The sequence below is a fragment of the Silene latifolia genome, chromosome Y, assembly GCF_048544455.1.
Source record: "Silene latifolia isolate original U9 population chromosome Y, ASM4854445v1, whole genome shotgun sequence".
Taxonomy (NCBI): Eukaryota; Viridiplantae; Streptophyta; class Magnoliopsida; order Caryophyllales; family Caryophyllaceae; genus Silene; species Silene latifolia.
In genome coordinates, this window is record NC_133538.1 from 195,443,161 (window position 1) to 195,463,279 (window position 20,119).

At 37.9% G+C, this 20,119-nt stretch overlaps 1 protein-coding gene and 1 long non-coding RNA gene across 2 annotated transcripts; both read left to right on the forward strand.

Annotated features, from left to right (window-relative positions):
* The first annotated feature begins 511 nt into the window (after positions 1-511).
* LOC141634241 (uncharacterized) lies at positions 512-2,635 on the forward strand. The gene is made up of 3 exons (XM_074446472.1): positions 512-1,054; positions 2,011-2,138; positions 2,251-2,635. Exons 1-3 carry the CDS (start codon positions 970-972, stop codon positions 2,407-2,409), a joined length of 372 nt encoding a protein of 123 aa, XP_074302573.1. The 5' UTR covers positions 512-969; the 3' UTR covers positions 2,410-2,635.
* A 1,424-nt stretch (positions 2,636-4,059) lies between these two features.
* Positions 4,060-4,989, forward strand: LOC141633824 (uncharacterized). The gene is made up of 2 exons (XR_012538576.1): positions 4,060-4,219; positions 4,318-4,989. It is a non-coding gene; the product is annotated as an uncharacterized LOC141633824 (long non-coding RNA).
* Positions 4,990-20,119: the final 15,130 nt, after the last annotated feature.

A 20,119-nucleotide genomic window follows, 5' to 3' on the forward strand; every position in this document is an offset into this window, starting at 1 on the left:
CGTCATACGATCAATTAAATAATCAATTAAGAGTGTTACCCTTTAGGTATGACCTAAGGGGATCAACTGATCACCACCGTCTCACGACAGTAATGTCAAATTCTAGTCAGCCAATCATTACCGATATGTGTGGACCAGTTGACAGTAAAATATTACTTCCCAATTGTATTCTTTAGAATGAGACTTTAACATGTGATCATCATGATCGCATTATTGTCGAAGGACACATATTCCAACAATATTAACATGGTATATATATATATATATATATATATATATATATATATATATATATATATATAGGGGCGGGGTCAGGTACGAACTAAAGTTCCGTACGAACTGTACGAACCAACTTAAACAAGAGCTGCTCAAACAAAATAAAGAGCTACCGGGCCCACCAAACATAAATATACTGACATTTTGCGCATAACCTTGTCCTCAACCCTTGACCTTTCAACTTTATATATACTTTCCCTAGATGATGCTTGAACGCAGGCGCGGCATTTGGCGTACTCCGACGCCGACTATTACTTTGTCGACGATCTTGCCTTCCTCCTCCCCAAACACCAATCCATTGCTCCGGCGACTCACTCCATCATACTCTCGCCGTCGATTAATGGTGTTCCCATCGCACCTATTTAATGATTTTAACAAACTCTGATTCTAACAGTACCCCATTTTATCACCGCCGTTTCACCTTCACATAATCTCCCCTCGACTAAGCTACCATCAACGACCACCCGCGACGTCCTTGTTCATCCGATGCCTGATCGTGGCCTTGGAGATGTATGTTGTTGTGTATTGTTGTGGCAGTTGATGTTCGCGGTCTTAGGTGACCGATTACGTCGCCGGTGATGTCGCTGATACAAGTTCAATTGGCTACCGGGGCTGATGACGGGGACGAGGCTGATTGTGAGGTTAGTTCAGGGAATGTGATAGTGTTGGTGTTGGTGTTGGTGGCGGTGGCTAATGGTAGCGGTGGTGGTGGTTATGTGGGTAGTCGTAGTTGATATTCAGATCATGGATACACAAAATATCAGCCTGAATACACATGGTATTACTACTGGAAACACAAATCGATTTGTGTATTTGATAATAATACCATATGTATCCGTTAATAATACCGTGTGTATCTCTTGTATCTGGTACTTTTTAACATGAGTTCCATGGTTTAGTTAAAGCTTATTTTAGTTGAGGAAGTAGACATATTTTAATACATGTACAAAGAAGAGTAGATGGGTGGTTTAATACGGAGTTTAACTATTGTCAAACATTCCTTGGATCTTCATGGTTGATTGAGTCATATGTCGTCTGGTCAATATAATGTAGGTTTGTTCACTTGTGAGTTTTTGCAACTATTAATTATTGTAGATGTTTTGTGGAACATACCAACACTTCATAATATTCAATGTGAGTTGCTCTATATGACTATATCCATGATTTATCGTTTTATATTGTATCATTCATTCCTGCTCCTGCCTACTGTTTAGTTAATTTTATAAGAACTTAATTAATGAGTTTTGGCTGTACTAATTTTCCCCTTTATGTTCTCAATAGGACTTGGGGGAGAATTGTGTTGTGGTATGCTATTAATTGCCTGAATGTCAACTACTACTTTGTTAGAATGAAAATGCTGTGACCTTTAGCCAAGGCGGATTTTAGGTTTTAGCTTCGTCGATTTCTAAATTATATAAAAACCCGACTTTCATTTACATCCACTTTCACTTTGATTTTTCTGTTTTGTCCAAATGAAAGTTAAAATCGGGTATTGTATCGTAATGTATTTAATCAATTGAATGGACGAAGCGTAGCTTAGAACCATGGATGTGTTGTTTTCAATTAGTAGTCATTATGCTATTCGTTGCAGTGCTTGACGCCTTGACAGTAGTAAATTGTTGAATCTTAGCTTAATTAAAAAGATGGAATGTCGTAGTACAGTCTAATTTTGTTGGCTGGACATAAATTTTCTTGAAGGGTTTGCTAATATTTTCCATCAATTTATTTGGTAAGGCATGGGATGGACACTGGGAAGATCATTGGAAATGGACACAGATGAAAATTCTTGCACATCCAGTATGGTGCCGGAAAATGCGTGTGAGATACAATGTTCAGAAATTAAGGGTTCTCGATCTCGAAAGGTAACTGACTCTCTGGAGGCTTTATAACATCTGTGGATTTCTATTATCTTTCTGCCAATTTGCAGTTTTTGGATTATATTAATCCTCTTGACGTCGATAAAACCAATTGCAGGATGGTAGAAATCAGCAGATAGTGTCGGATCAGTATTTTGTTACTGTCGACAACTGCAGTAGACCTTCAGTAGTAGGAGCATCATCGGAAGAAAATGCAATTAAACCTGAAACAACTGAAGGTGAACCCGAGTTCCAGGTCATAGCATTTTCATTCTAGATATGTGTATCTAGCTAGGTAAAGAAGTGTATATAGCTTGCCAGAAATGTGTATCTATTTAGGTAAAAGACTTGTATCTAGTAATCTAAAGAAGTGTATCTAGCTTGATAAAGATGTGTATCTAGCAAGTCGAAAAAGTGTATCTAGCTTATAATAGATGTGTATCTATGAAGATACACGTGTGTATCTAGCTTGACAGAGATGTGTATCTATGAAGATAAACATGTGTATCTAGCTTTATGTGTTTAATGTAATTTGTTTTATCTAGTAGTTTCTCGTACATTAACAGTGTGTAACGAGCGTATTGCATTCAAGTACTTGAAAGTTGAAATGATGGAATGAATGAAACACTTGGTAAATGTTGGGAGTAAACTTATTTGATCACATTTATTGAGACTATGATATTGTTCTTTTGCTTGATTTTGTTTTTGGTTTTATTTTAAATTAATTATCGTTAATGTGTAGATGTAGTGTGGAAATAAAGTTGCTAGTTTGCTTGTATCTAATAGTTTAATTAAAAGTGTATCTAGCAAGGTTAATGTGTGTATTTAACAAGGTAAATGTTTGTATATAGCAATCTTTAGGTGTGTATCTTGCTTGTCAGAGATGTGTATCTAACAATGTAAATGAGTGTAACTAGCTTACCAAAGATGTGTATCTAACAATGTAAATGAGTGTAACTAGCTTACCAAAGATGTGTATCTAACAATGTAAATGAGTGTAACTAGCTTACCAGAGATGTGTATCTAGTAAGGTAAAGGTATGTATCTAGTAATTTAAAAGAGTGTATCTAGCTAGCTAAAAGCTTTGTATCTAACAATTTAAGGAAATGTATCTAACTAGCTAAAAGTATGTATTTAGTAACTTTAATGAGTGTATGTAATCCCCTTTGTTAGTAATACTCTGTTTTGTTTGATTGAAATATTACTACATCAAATAATGGCTAAAGGGTGGGGGGGTTTGTACAATGACGATTATCGTGTGCATGCAGCTTCGCTATATTCCAAGAATATAAGTGCATTATGAACGTCGCTCCTTCATTCCAGCGAATAAGACCATCTGATGGTTTCCCTTACAAGTGCATAAATAGGATCAACACATTTCTTGCGTAGAGGATCGTCATGAAATAACAGTCCACACATTTCATGAGAAGAGATGATGACCATGTTCACCGCCCTAACTAACAATACTTGAACCGCAACTCTTAATAGATTTCGAGCTTTTTAATGTGTCATTTTGCTTTATTTTATCATAATTATATCCTAAGAATAACAAGTCTTTGGCTAGAGATGAAAACATTGTAAATCATCTATATCCGGAAGTAAATCAACCGGCAAGAAACCTTTCAGTTTCAGAATTCAGTCTAATGACTCATGAGCAAGCTCATGGTTAGAACTTAGAAGCATTCATATCCTTTTTATGAAAAGCAAAATAGAGACAATTATTTCGATTTTAGGAGCAGATATATGAGCGGAAAAGTTTTTTTGGGAACTATATCATTTACTTCACTTTGTTGCATCAAGTTGGTTAATCTGTATAGATTTAAGCATACCCGTGGGTAGAATTAGTTCTAGAGATGGATTCCGAGAATGGTGGACAACCGGCTTATTACCTATATTACGTTCACACTTCACTTTGGTTGTGGGTTTCGTATGTCTCATGTTTGACATGACACAAACTCTTCTATTTATGCTAAAAGCATGGAATTATTTCACAAAGTAGCATACTTTTGCTAAATCCGATTCTTTCCACTTGTTTAGAAGGATGCTGACCCTGTGTGCGAGAATTGTGGGCTGGAGTTCGATTCAAGGTAATTTCGAGAATTTTGCGCCTCACTAGTTAGATGTCTAATGTATTTAGTAATTATTCAGATCTGTCAGTGCTTATGTGTTTGCCATCTTGTGACAGAAACCAACTCTATAAGCATTTAAGTGACACGGGCCATGCCTCAATGAAGAATAGGTGATCGACAGAAACAAGCACCACAAGAATGTAGGAAAAAACCATCTGCTTATTCTTTAAATAGGCGAATTCATCCTCAGTCTGGACGATGTGTAAAATATGGCTTTGGAGCTAATCAGTCTGACAGCTGCAAGAATTTTCGGTTCTTTAGCACTTGACAGCAAGATATTATGTACACGCCTACGTGGCTACGCTTCCATGTATTTAAGCATACTGAAACCACTGAACTGTCCAGTGGGGTTTTGAATTTAAGCATACTGAAACCACTGTATTTAAGCATCCTTCTATGTCTTTTCTGTCCAAGGCTTGTATTTCAGGAATGACAGTGTGTTCCATGGTTGCTTTATCAGGCAGAATCACCTCAAATCACATGTATCCACCAACTACCACAGTCAATACCACCCTTCAGCGCCACCCACCACCACCCTTCACTGCCACCACCGCTAGCAACCACCGCTACATATCCCTACCCTCACAACAACACTCCAGACCACAAGTCGTTGCCGGCGGCCACCCAGACCATGTCGGTGACATCTCAAACCACCATCATGACGCCGAGGAGGAGCCCGCCACTATCGTCACCCCCATTCTCATATCCAGAACCACGCCTACTCCTACTTATCCTTACCTGAAATCATTCACCACCAACACTTGATTCACCACAAATCGACCACCACCGACAATTTTTGCCCACTGCCGCCAATAAGTAATCCTTTTATTTAATTTTAACTAAAGATCTACGAAAATAGATTTGAATTAGGCCTACCATTTTATTTCATTTTAATTGAAGAACCAAGCACTATGCATCCACTCCGACGATAACAGATCTGATTGAGCCATCGTCGGCCACTCAAAATCTTCTCTTATAAATCACGCCTATGAATTTGTACTCCACCGTCGGTGCGGGTTTCTTATTAATCGATGGTCTTCGACGGCGTCATCTGAAAGGCCCGACGGTGCTCGGAACAGCTGGTACGCCGGATGTCGAATAAGTAGATGGTAGTGACGATTAGGTGTGGCCGGAGTTCCGTGGTCGCCGGCGAGATAGTGGTAAACGAAAGGGACCAGGTGGATAATTAAAGGATAAAAAATGAGTGAAAATGTAAAGGTTGGGGGAGATTTGGTCTGTATACAGTATAGGTGAGTGGTAGAATGTCGCGTGTGTTTGTTTGTGTTTTGGTTTTTAAGTTAGTTCGCACAGTTCGCACCGAACTTTAGGTTCGCATGAGATCCTATTTCTATATGTATATGTGTATATATATATATATATGTATATGTATATATATATATATATAGAGGTAGGATCCGGTGAGTCCACCTAAATATTTGAGTGCATGAGTCCATAAAAGAATATCACGCACTATACAAAACAATATCACGAAATTTTTTTTTCAAAATTGTTTTTTTCGAATTTTTTTTTTCGAATTTTTTTTTTTCAAAATTTTTTTTTTTCAAAATTTTTTTTCAAATTTTTTTTTTCGAATTTTTTTTTTTCGAATTTTTTTTTTCCGGAATTTTTGTTTTCGTGTTAGCTGTGATATTGTTTAGTATAACGTGTGATATTGTTTAGCATAACTTGTGATATTGTATTACAAAACAATATCACGAAATTTTTTTTTTCAATTTTTTTTTTTCGAAATTTTGTTTAACAAATTTTTTTCGTGAAAGCTGTGATATTGTTTAGTATAATGTGTGATATTGTTTAGCATAACGTGTGATATTGTATTACAAAACAATATGACGATTTTTTTTTTCAATTTTTTTTTTCAAAAAGTTTTTTTTTCCAGCTGTGATATTGTTTAGTATAACGTGTGATACTATAAGCTGTGATATTATTTAATATAACGTGTGATATTATATCATGGACTCACGGTCTCAAAAAGATAGGGTGGACTCATGTGATCCTAATTCTATATATATATATATATATATATATATATGTAGTAATAAGATCATCTAAGTCCATGTCTTACACTTGAGTCCATGAGTTCTATTGTCATCCCTTAGATCATGTTATTCAATGGCTTAGATTAAAAGTAAAAAGCAACTAATAATATTATTCTAATGGCTAAAATAATTACCTCTCTCCTCCTACCACTCATAGGGTATTATCATGCATGCAGCTTGTCAATCAAAACATCACTCACACACGTCCTAAAAACTTCTCCCCACTTTCCATCTCTCTATTATTCAAAATTAATTTTGCCCCAAAACATTTCCCCCAAATTAAACCACATTCATTTCAACTGCTTAAAGAAACGCTATAAAAATCCCCCAATTTTATCGCTTTTTTGTTACCTTATTATCGTTTTTTCCTCCATTTTCTTTGCTCACTTGCAAACTGCCATTGTCGTCCTTTCAATCACTTTAGAAGGTAATTTGTTTTGGGGTTTTTAGAGTTTTATGATTTTTTTCTGGGTTTTAGAGTTTTATTATTTGTTCTCTTCATTTATTTAGACGTTTTTTTAAATTTATTGGACATTGTTATGTTATTGGACTGTATTTGATCACTGTACTTTGTCACCATTGTTGATATACTGTTCTATTTGATCACTGTTTTTGGTTTCTTCATTTTGATTAGCCAGTTATTTTTAGCACATTTAGGACATGTAGGACAGTTATTTTTTATCATTGTATTTTGTCAACTAACGTTTTGAGCATACATGTTCATATTCAATAAGATTAGTCATATTTTTTTGAAAAATCCTACTTTTGTTGGTAACAATTACTCTTTCTTTGTTAAAATTACAGTTTATCCATTTTTTTTTTTGGAGATATCCCACTTTTGATTACCCTTTTGTTAGAATTACACTTTTGTTGCTAAAATAACACTTTATGCTGCTACAATTACACTTTTCTTTGCTAAAATTACACTGTAGTCTGTTAAAATAACACTTTATCTTGTTAGAATTACACTTTTGTCAGCTAAAATCACACTCTTTTCTGTAAAAATGTCACTGTTGCCTGCTAAAATAACACTGTATTTTGTTAGAATTACACTTTTGTAAGCTAGAATAACACTTTATTCTGCTACAAATCCCACTTTTGATTACCCTTTTGTTAGAATCACACTTTTGTTGCTAAAATAACACTTTATGCTGCTACAATTAGACTTTTTTTTGCTAAAATTACACTGTAGCCTGTAAAAATAATACTTTATCTTGTTAGAATTACACTTTTGTCAGCTAAAATCACACTTTTTTTTGTTAAAATGTCACATTTGTTACTGTTAAAATAACACTTTATTTTGTTAGAATTACACTTTCCTCTGCTACAATTACACTTTTGTTTGTTAAAATAACACTTTGTCTTTGCTACAATCACACTTTTTTTTTTCTTTGAGAGTTTTCTATTGCCTGTTAAAATAACACTTTATTTTATTAGAATTACACTTGTGGCTGCTATAATTACACTTTATGCTGCTACAATTTTAACTTTTCTTTTTGTCTTATTTTTTTTGTATGTAACAATTAATTTTGAGTAATGTTAACAGATGTCAGGTGGAAATGAGGGTAAATCAGGCAAGTCCAAAAAAGCAAAGGTGCTTGTTAAGTTGAGTAAGGAGCTTGTTGTTGCCAAACCAGCCAAACCAGCAAAACCAGACACGAAGAAAATAGCAAAGGTGGCTGTGAAGTGCCGGCCGAAGCAGCTGGTTGAGCTCGTTGAAAAGCTTAATGATGCACAGCGAGATGCGGTACGGAGGATCGGTTTCGGTGGTATTCTGGAGCTTAAGCTCAAAACATATCCGATGGGTCATGTTAAAGATTTTCTGAAAGCATTCAGTGATGAATCGTATATTTTCCGGGCCAAGGATAAGGAGTTCATGGTCACCAAGCATGACGTGTATGACTGTTTTATGTTACCACTTGGTCCTAAAACTCTTGATCTAGTACCTACGGGCCGCCAAAAGGATTCTCAAGCGCCGGAGAACAAGCAATTGAAAGATAAATGGCGAAAAGCGTACAACATAAAAGGGGTTAACGAAGGCATTTATTTAGGAATTGTCTTCCAAGATATTTTAAAAAAAAAATACAAAAAAGGAGGTCCGCAATTCTGCAGGCTGTTTGTTCTGCTCGCAGTGTCATCATTCCTAACTCCAACATCATACAGTGGGGTTGACTTTAAGCTTTTGAGAGCTGTTGAAGATGTGGACTCGATTACGCGAGACGATTGGTGTACTTATGTCTTTGGAAAATTTGGTGAAGGTGCGGAGCATCGGTGAAAATAAACAGACGCCGGGGTGTATCCCCTTCTTAATGATTACGTACTTTCAACGTTTCGATTTCCGTGGTAAGAGTTGTCGCCACGATCGCCTCTCACTAAGCCTTTGGGACCGCAGACGCTTTTCGACAGACTACATGGTGAGCTTGACAAGAACCGTTTGGGTCGGCTAACTTGGTCCTTGGTCAAGTATCCTCGATGCCTTCAAAAAGAACTGTTAAGCATTGGTGGGGTGCCTAATGACAGCCATGTGTTGGCCATTGGAAATGTGGTTAGTGATGCGGCATTACAAGTGACTTCAACCAGACGGGGAAGAAGTTCATCGAGATTGAACTCCTTCGATGTTGATGATGACGAGGAGTTGAAAGCTCGATTTTGTAGATGTAAGTGCTATTTGTTTATTTGACAAGGCTAATTTTAATGTTTTAAAGTTACATTTTCTTTCACTACAATTACACTACATTTGTAATTGCGATATTAATCAGTAATTGCTTAAATTACAAGGTTGTCAGTTAAAATTATACTTTTTAAAGTTAAAATTATACTTTTGTATGTTACAATTACACTTTTGTCCTGTAAAATTATACTTTTTAAAGTTAATATTTCTTGTTGTAGCTTACAATTACACTTTCGTCGTTAGAATTATACTTTGTGACCTTAGAATTACAGTTGTTAAGGTTAAAATTATACTTTTGAATGAACACTTTTGGTGAACAATTGTCCAATTATCTCGTATTTTAATGTAGGATGTGCATGAGCTTTACTTGAAGATGCAAAGGAATGCTACTGTCTTCTATTCATGGTATGCAGATGCAGCCATGACGCTGAAAAGGTTAACAGGAGGGATGAACCATTCTAGTGACCCCTGTCGCTACACAATGCACGCAATCATTCTTTCAAAGCCAAAGGATGAAGGATTATGTGGAAATGCAGGAGATAGCTGAACGAATAAATCATTCCGTGAAATCAGCACCTGTTCTGCAACAAAGTCCAGGTGATCAGTATCAGAATGATGAGGTAGATGACGACGGGTACGAGCAGCATGTTGGTGACGATGATGAAGAGGAGGACAATGGTGATGAGGACGAGGGAGATGACGAGGATGGTGATAATGTTGACGATGAGGAGGATGGTGATGATATGGAGGATGATGGATCCGATAATGAGAAAGAGGTGACTGTAGATGTTGGTACAGACCGTGAAGGCACGGTGGCCGCCTCAATTGTTTCGGATGAAGCAGCTAGTGAGAAAGCACTGGAGGTGTCTACACAACAGATAATGGAGGCCGTGCAATTTTACGGCTCGGCTGAATTTGCGGACTCTGCTAACAGAGACGAGTACAGTAAGGACACCGACGTGGATGTTGGTAGTACTTGTGAGATTTCTCGTTATTTACAGAAGGAGGAAGGTAGATAGAAAGCAGGTGGCTGTTAAAGAACCACCAAAATTTGACCGGGAAATTCTCGAAGATATATATTCAAAAGAAGAGCTTGATGAGGCTGAGAAGAAGTTCTATGCGAATGCTGCAGCTGCAAAGGAAGAAGAGCAGACGATGGATATGGACGTGCATGTGGCCGGGGATATTGAGATAGCTGACAATAAAAATGAGGACGATGGGCCCACCGACGCTGATCCACCCGTCACTCAACTGCTGATTTCGTCTGCGGAGATTATTGAAGCATACCTCCGAGCAGAAATGCCGGCCAGAGAAGACCATGGAATTGGAGAGGTAAGAGAATTGGTGAATGTGGCCTCCGACGCTACGGGAGGGGTTGTGCATGTGAGTGAAGTTCTGAATGCCGAGGCGGACAAGGATGATGACAAGATTGGGAAGGGTAATGCTGAACCTGGTCTCCAATGTTCAAGTTCAATAGTGGTTTCTGCAACACTAGACGATGTTGTACAAGTGGATTCTAAATCTTTGGAATTTAGTGGGCCTGATGCCGGGGAGCCTGAGAAGGCGGATAATGCTTTGGCGGAAGTTCAGAACACAGAAGTTGCCCCCCCTGCCACTCAGTTCCTATTCTCTACTGCTGAGATATGTGATGCAGAGCGCGCAGCCGAACAACATTATGAAGAGGGTGCAGGAAACGGCGGAGGCGCAACCACTGACGAGCGGTTGTTAAAGGGAAACGAGCAGCCGGAATATGTATATGCGTTGCAGGCAAAGGAATTTATGGACGTAGAATGGACAAGTACTGTATATTCTTCTGCGGACGTAAACGCGCTGTTCCAGGAGCACCCAATATCTGTGCATGCTGAAAATGAGGAGGGTTGGAATAATGATGAGCCAAATTTGGATATAAGTTCTCAGACAGTGGTAGAGAAGGTGGTGGATGGGGTCAAAGATGAAGGATCACGGAGGTAATGCCGTGGATGAAGTTATTTAGTTAGAATTACATTTTTTTCTTTTAAATTTACACTTTTGTTATTTACAAGTAACACTTTTTGGCTTAGAATAACACTTTTCTCTCTGCAATTAGACAATTGTTAGTTAACATCACACTTTATTGATTAGAATTACAATTTTCTCTACTAAAACTACACTTTTTTAAGTTAAAATTATACTTTTGTAGCTTACAATTACACTTTTGTCTTCTAGAATTAGACTATTTTTAGTTAAAATTACACTTATTTGTGATAAAATAACACTCTATTTTGTTTGAATTATAATTTTGTCTACTAAATTATACTTTCTTCTCTCGCCACGATTACACTTACTTACCGATGATGAAATAACACTATTTTTATTACGATCACGGCAGATTGAGGATGTTGGGAAGTCTTGAAAGGGACTATCGAGAGAAGAGAGGTAACGGTGACGTAGTACGAGAGGCGCAGAGAACGCCGACATTCCTATCCCGGTCCCGTACGTCCCTCACGGTGATCGAGCTACCATCCTTTTTTAATTCACTCGAGTGAGCCCTTACCATGCATGGATCATGTCATTGAGAACCTTGGGTGTTCTATTGATTGTGGGGCACCTAATCCTGATTTGTGCTTTGCGATGAGAAACCTAGCATTGATCGGGAGCTCCTAGTGCCAATGTTCGATGACAGGAAATATGTGATTGACTATGCGTTCAATCAGTCAGTCGCGTTTAACGAGTTGTAAGTGTATTATTCTTTACAAGAGGCCCTTAACATTCCTAATTATATATATATTTGATGGCTAATTACATTTTTGTTGTTGTAGGGAACGATTGGTCCAATTCAGCGAGTTTTATTTCATTACCCGGGAAGATATTGCAACTTTGAACCCTCGGGAGCAAATCATGACAAGTGTTATTGATGGTTGGTGCTTGCTACTCAACCACATCATGAAACCTTCGGACATATCCCGTTCTTTCTTTGGACTAAGTCACACTGTAAGTAAAAATGTTACCTTTGTGTGTTAAAATTACACATTTGTCCGTTAGAATTATACTTTTTAAAGTTAAAAAGTTCGTTTTGTATGTTGAAATTGCACATTTGTCCATTAAAATGATACTTTTTGCCGTTAGAATTACACTTTTGATTGTTTAAATTATACTTTTAACATCTCCCTTCTGAGTTTATTCTAACACTTTTTTTGGTTAAAGGTTCACTTTATTTTTATAAAATAGCTCTTTTAATTATCTGTTCACACATTTAACACATTTCAAATTAAAGGACCCCGCAAGGTATATTTGGAACGCTCAAAAGCTTGGGAAAGTGTTGAACAAAGACGAAGACATTTATGGTGGTGGGATGCGGGTGAAACTCCGTCGTGCACCATTCAAAATTTTGATACGGACATGGTAGGTAACAAAACATGTAATCTTGTCTCATGGTTTTTAAGTTTTCCTTGTTCTGATCTTAGCGACAAACGGTGCAGATCTTTCTGCCCGTGTTATCTGGCGACGGTGATCACTACAGCTGCGTGTGCATCAACTTTCTCACCGAGCAGATTGACTACCTCGACAACCGCAAGTACGATGACCCAATAGAAACGCTCCCTTACGGAGGGATAGCGCGTATTTCGGTAAGTGTCCGATATCCACAAGTCAACCAATGCTGCAGGATGAGTGACGTAACTGACGATAGCCGAAGGTCCCCGACAAGGGAGGAAATCGATGAAGCAAAACGGACGATAGAGTCCCTCACGATAGAGTTGATCGACACAAGGACAAATTTAGAGGCAGCAGAAAACCGTGAAGAGGCCTTAATAAGAGAGGTCGACAGTGTTAAGGCACAGTTGAAGGTTGCTGAACTTCAAAATGAACGTATGCGTAGACAGTTGAAGGAAAAGAAAAATAGGAACTACACGGAAGCCGACATGGACAATCAATTCATTCTTTGGTGTGAATGCTCCGAGGAAGTATTACATCGAAGCCGATATTTCAATCTCTCGGCGATTGGACACCGATTCGAAAGCCATGGAACTTATGGAAGCATACAAAAACCCTTTTGAGGATGAGTCGGTGGAAGTTGAGAGCAATGTCCAAGGACCGGCGCGCAGGCGTCAGAGAATAGAATAAAGTTATAAAAATCTAACGATGATGGGCCAGGGCTGCTGCTTTTAAATATGTTTAAAATATTTATTGCTTTTAAAAAAATGGCTTTAATATTTTAGATTGTTAATGTTTATTATGTAATTACTATCTTTTACTACTATTTACTACTATGTTTAAGTAATGTTGGAATAACAGAAGTCTTTGCCAGAATAATAGTGCAATAACAGATAATAACGCAAATTATGCAGAATAAAAATACTGCAATAACAATGAGAATAATGGTAGAATAACAGTGGAATAAAAAGCGTCTAAACCACGCTTTTTTACACTTGACTAAATTTACTGATTGGATACAAATGAATAGTTTTAACAAAATAATCTTTGGACTAACGGTGGAATAACAATGAGAATAAACTAGTCCTTTTGTGGAATAATACCTGCAATAACAATTTGAATAAACTACTTGTTATGCGGAATAATAGTGCAATAATAGCAGAATAACGGTGCAATAAGAATAGAATCACAGTTGAGAAAAAACAGCCATTAACAGTTGAATAGAAAATACATATTCTTCGTAGAAATTGGATAGTGTTTGTAAACCTTAATTAAACTAGTGGAATAACAGCAGAATAAGTGTAGACTAATAGTACAATAACAGCAGAGTAGCTGCTTATTATGCGGAGTAATACTGCAATAACAGGAGAATAATGGTAGAATAACACTGGGAAAAACGTAGTCTAAACCACTGCTTTTACACTTGACTAAATTTACACTTGAATAGAAATGGATAGTGTTTGTAGAAAACAAAGGTAATAAGAAAGCTTAATTAGACTAAAATAACTGTAGAATAATTGTACAATAACAGCACAACAAACTGCTCATTATCCTGAATAATACTGCAATAACAGTGGGATTAGAGTAAAAATGGATGGTGTTTGAAAAAAGTACAAGTAATATGAAAACTTAATTAAATTAGAGTACACACTAGAATAACACTAGAATAATACGGGAATAACAGCACAATAAACTAGTAATTATACAGAATAACAGTGCAATAACAGCACACTAATATAATTGTTTAACAACACAGTTTACACTAACTTAGTCTGACTTCCCTGGATACACAACAGTCAAAGGTACTGCATTCATGACGATGCCTGACTCTTCACTACCAGCAGATGATTGGGGTTGCACTTCTGGCAACTTGTTCCTTGCTACCGCCAAACCCAACGTCTTCGGCCTTTCAGTCTCACAAGCCGTCACTTTATCAAGAACTACTTGCCTATGAAGATTAATATCCGCCAAGATCAGGGAAGCCGACATTTCAACACAGAAACTTCGACGAGCAATCTTGCTGTGAAGATTGCACTCAAACACGCTTCCACCATATTCCGCCATCGTGTACAGCAAGAAACACCCCGACTCCGAATTCACAGTTCCTTCTTTTTCCATTTAAAAGGCACGTCAACGATTTCGAAATTGCGGCAATCTTTAGACTTCAGAACATTATGACCCTCCATAAAAACATACATATAGTTTGCCACAATCTCGGCCAATCTTCTGTAATCGGCTATTTGCTTGGAATCGTGAGTCATGTTGTCCAAAATATCAATCGATTCATTCATAAAGTTGATGCAGAAACAAGAGTAGTGATCATTGTACAGAATCGGCAGAAACACAAGGTCGGAGTTCAGAAGACATCTTCCATTGCAGGAATCGAAAAACACATTCCAGAATGCCAACAGCTTCTTACCCGGACCGTCAAGAGGACTTGAGGAATCAAAGTTCTCTAAGAGTGAATAAAGAGGATCCTTCAAAACAGAAAGCATAAACAACCAAAAATAGTGCACAAGTGTTAACTTTATATCAATACTTGTGAGTCAATCTGTAGGTAATAACGCAAAATAGCAAAGGAAAAAACAAAATACCATATGACGAACTCCGAAAAACATTGAGCTTGGTTCTGAACGTTCCTCAAACTCCAACGAATTCAAAAGAATCGACCAAACATCCACTACTCTTGTTGTCATCGTAGCAGCTGCATCTACAATGGAAACAATATCCCCCCTGTCCAAAAACACGCCGACGTCGTCGTTGTACAACACTAACATCTCACTGCATTCACAAAAAATAACATATGATGAGAACAGTGGGATTACAGTGGTATAACAGCGGAGTAACAGTTCAATAACAGAACAATAACAGCGGAATAATAGTGGTATAACAGTAGAATAACAAAAGGGAATTAACAGTGGGATTACAGTGGACTAACAGCGGAATAATAGTGGTATAACAGTAGAATAACAGTTAAATAACAGCAAAATAACAAAAAGGAACTAACTAGTGGAATTAGACGACTGACTAGGTTAACAAAATAACAGCATAATAACAGCAGATTAACAGCAGACTAACAGTGAGAAACAGAAAGACTAACTGAACAGCAACACCACAATCAAAGAAATGAAAATCGACACATACTCTTCTTTCAACTGAGCGTCTTCACGAAGAACAAAGTCCACCACTGTAATACTCCGTATTTATAAGTCTTGGGGTACTCTATCGAGTAGCCCTTACTCTGTCGAGTAAGGGCAAGTTGCGAAATAAAATAGTTTCGACTGTTGGGTACTCGATCGAGTAGGGGTACTCGATCGAGTAAGGGGTACTCGATCGAGTACCTTGGGTACTCGATCGAGTGTCCGGTTTTACGGGGAGTTTTCTCGGGTTTTGTTAATTATGCGATTAAGGTATTTAAACATAATCGTCATTGTTTTAAATCACTTTTGCAAAACCTAAAACCCTGTTTAAGAGAGAAAGCAGTCAGTTCATCTTCCTAATCGCATTCTTAGCAATTCCCGGAGTTCAGACGGTCGGTTCTTGTCGTTGTTCATGTCGTTGAGTTCCTTGCGTCAAGGGTAAGCTTTTAACGTAATTTTTATAATGTTTAGTTAAGTTTGGTTAAACCCTAATTTAGGAATTGGGGGTTTTTATGTGTAGTATGTGATGTATGGCCTATGTGTGTTATATGATAGGAGGAGGGTTCGTAGAAGAGGCGTCTTGATACAACTGTAGATACAGTCTGCTTGTTGTGCTTTCCATGTAGGATTTCCTACTCAGTATTAGTCCCATAATGGGATATTGGTGATGTCCGGTAGTTAGTTGTTTGATATGATGATTGTGATTGTGATTGTGATTGTGATTGTGGTTGTGTTTGTTGATGGTTCTCGAGATGCGTTCTCGGCTGAGTGGGGTCACTTGCAGGAGTGATCTCACGCCCTAGTTTTGCCCTTCGTGGAACCCGCCACGAAAGGGGATGTGCACATTAATGGGACAGGGTTATCGCTCGTATGATGAGCGGGGCTTAGGTGGGAACGGCTGCGGTCCCCCACGGCTGGTCGGGTGGTCCAAAGTGGATGTCGGGATTGAGATGATGGGAATTGGTTGGCTGTGTGTGTGTGTGAGACAGTTAAGCTGTCTGTTTATCTTATTGTTGATATATGCATTGAATTGTGTGATTAGTACTGACCCCGTTTAAATGTTTTAAAAACTGTGGTGATCCATTCGGGGGTGGTGAGCAGTTATTGAGCAGGTGTGACATGACGCGTATGAGATAGCTGGGATGAGTCATCACGTGGCAGTTAGAAGTCTTCCGCTGTGTCAAACAAAGTCTAGTAGCTTTGATAGTTTTAGCTGTAGACCGTATGAGAACCTTGTAATTCCTTTTATTAGTTTTGGTTTGAACATGTAATCACTTAATCTATAATTATTTTAAAAGTACGTTTCTTTATTGTCTTATGATATTCAAGACTCGGGCAACCGAGATGGTAGTATCCTTATACCTGAGTGGTCCTGGTAAGGCACTTGGAGTATGGGGGTGTTACAAATGGTATCAGAGCGACGATTTTGGAACCTGTAACAAATGAACATAATGAACATAGGGAGTCTAATAAAATGAACCTGGTGTATGTGTAATGGGAGCCCCGGCTGATGCTAGGTTTTGGGTGAGTAGGCGCCCTCATTTCAAAATCTTGGCCCCATGATACTTAAGCCAGTCACATGGTATGGGAACGTGGAGTCCGTGTGTATATGTGCGACGTGTATGTTAATTGTGCTGTATATGGTTTGTTGAAAGCATGTTGCATGATAGTTGGTTGACATGTTGGTTGGAATCGTTGGAAAAGTATATGAGAATGATGAATGATATGGTAGAAAAAGAAAGTAGTTCGTATATGATGATGTGTGATGAAGTGGATTTGTAATGTTGTTGTATTAGCAACATGGGAATAGGATTTGTAGTGTATGGGTGTGGTTTGTGGTTTGTGTTATGAAAAGTTATAAAAATTTAAAACACGCGGGTAATACATGATTGAAAGTTGAATGTTATATGAGCATGATAGATGGTAATGTTTGGCTTTGGTAAGTAGTAACATGAAGAATAGAGGTTCAATGATATGTGTTTTATATAACGAATTGGATGAAAAGCATGACGGTTGTTTATAACGTGGCACTTGATAACACGAAGTAGATTATTTTGTTAATTGTATGAGGAGTCGCGCAGATTTGAATGCGTAGTTGTAATCATAATGTTGAAATAATAATGAATGCATAGTACGTTAGGGTATGTGAGATAACATTCGGGTAGTATTCACGAGTCTGCATGACTCTATCGAGTGTGTTTGATTCGATCGAGTGGGTATTTGTCGTTATTTTGACCAGAATCGTGTTTTTGGGCACTCGATCGAGTACCTCGGGCACTCGATCGAGTATGGGGTCACTCGATCGAGTAGCCGGGCTACTCGGTCGAGTAAGTCGAGATCGGAAGGTCCTGTTTGGGTTCGAGTCGGGGCACTCGATCGAGCATGTTGGGCACTCGATCGAGTAGCCTCAACTCGATCGAGTAAGTTCTGGTACTCGATCGAGTGGGGTCTGTGCAGGTCATATGCGTGTTTCGGGTCATATGTTCATCTTTTGACATTCGTTGCATATTATGTTTAATTCAAAGGTGTTGTATTACTTCTTTATGCATTGTTTTACGTATGTGTTGGTCCTGAAGCGTAAGTTACCCAATCTTATGATGTAAAGAGTGGCACTATGATGAGTATGAGTTCGGTGGGGAGGATATGAGTTATATGTGATTATGATAGATGGTGGAAAAAGAAAAGGAAGATTGGTATAGTTTATTGAGGCATGGCGCACGTTTTGCGAGACGGGATGAGTGATATGATGGTGTGTTGAGTAATGTAAAAATAAGTGAATATAGGCAAGGGATGATGTGAGTATAATGAACGTGAGAATGAAAAGATTGAAAGTAAGAATGTGGATAGTGGCAACTTGAGATGTGTAAAGAGTTATGGAGGGAAATGGTTAGGAGTCGTGTGGGTTATGGATTTATGTAGTGAAAGTTCGTTTAAAGGGGTTGAGAAGAGTAATACATAGTGAACTTTGTGGAGACATGTCGCGAGGTGTATTTGTGGACAGTGAGTGAGTTTGGGAGGTTTGGTTTATTAAAAGATGAAACTACTGTGTGATTTCCTTGGGTAATTAACGGTATTAAATGAATTCTGATTTCTAGAAATGTAAAAAGGGAGATGCAATTGTTTGAACATTAAACGTTGGTTCTATGGATAGATTAGTGGCAAGTATGAGTGATAACATAACAAGAGAAGATCCATGGTAAGAAAGAGTGAGATGATGTCGGTAGCAAATAATGGAATTGAGTTTTGGAGCAATGAAGGGGTAACCAGATTTCTAAAGAGTTAGCTAGAAGGAATAAGGAGTTGAACTATTAATTGGTATTATTGAGTGTAAAGAGAAAAGAAGGATAAAAGTAAGCTGAGGAAAATGTTCACCGGAGCTATGTGATATAAAGATAAGGAATCATCGAAATATGTGATGGTATCACGAGGATGTTAGCTAAAGGTTATATAGGAGTTTCAGGACAACATGATTGGTAATGAGTTTCGAGGAATTAAGGGAGTAAGAAGTTGGTGGAGTATCTAAGCACGATACGAGATATTTGGTGGAGAGTGAATGACAACACAAATAAGATAGCATTGGGAATAATGTTGAGGTAATTTTGTGGATGGGTTTGATATTCGTTATTTGCAATGTTAATCAAACATAGGAGAAAAACCATGTTATTTTGGTATGGGTGTAAGAGATTTGATATACGGGCAGTGGTGGCATTGTGGTGTTATCACTAGTGGTTAAGAGTGATGGTATATTAGAAAGGTAGCAATTCTAAAGAGGTTGATTTGGTAGGGACCTGATTGTTGTGTATGATTGTGAGAGGGTATAAGATGTGGTTAGATGAGGCGGACGCTATTAGTTGAATAGTGAAGGTATGGTTATATTTGGCAGGAAGTGATGGTTGTGCGAATGGGGGAATATGTTATGAGGGGCATATGAGTTAAACTCGGGCGGCAGGTAACCTTTTTCGAGTGGTAACTTACGTGGTCAGGATTGACTAGTTGGTTGTGATTACGGGTCTATGATATGTGTAAATGTTTGTGTGAGGTTCTGACCTCACAAGAAGTGGTATGGTGTGATAATTATAAAGTTGTTTTATGAATGTTCTGTAATATATATGTTGGACACGGTAATTTAATTGAATGATATCCAAAAAGGTAATAACTTGATTGATTTGACATGGCTAGTTATAATTTTATGTGTATTGATAACACATGTGTATTCCGTGAAATGGTAGAGATGATGTTCATGAGATGCTTATCTGTTTATCCACATAATATGTTGCGTGGTGATTTAATAAAGTGGATTTGAGTAAGTTTTTCTTGTTCAAGAAGTTATGTTGAGTCAGTACTTATGGGATTGTGTATGTTGTGATGTCTATCGATGCGGTTGTGGTGCCTCGGGTGGTGATCCGGGCACGATATTTAGTGTTGGGATGCGGGTATTTTCGCACTACGGTGTGGCTGTTGGTGGCGGTGTTGTAATGCCGTCACCGGTTGTGGTGGAGTAGGCGGGATGATTATGATTCGAGTTTCGAAAGTACATACCAATTATACATAGATTGTTGTTTCGTTTGTTGTTGTTTCC

What these genes read in the sequence shown, in the direction of transcription:
- LOC141634241 (XM_074446472.1), top strand. Translation starts at nt 970, where the DNA reads ATGGTAGCGGTGGTGGTGGTTATGTGGGTAGTCGTAGTTGATATTCAG. An exon ending in TATCAGCCTGAATACACATG is followed by an intron (nt 1,055 to 2,010) that starts GTATTACTACTG and finishes TTATTTGGTAAG; the next exon opens with GCATGGGATGGACACTGGGA. An exon ending in AGGGTTCTCGATCTCGAAAG is followed by an intron (nt 2,139 to 2,250) that starts GTAACTGACTCT and finishes AACCAATTGCAG; the next exon opens with GATGGTAGAAATCAGCAGAT.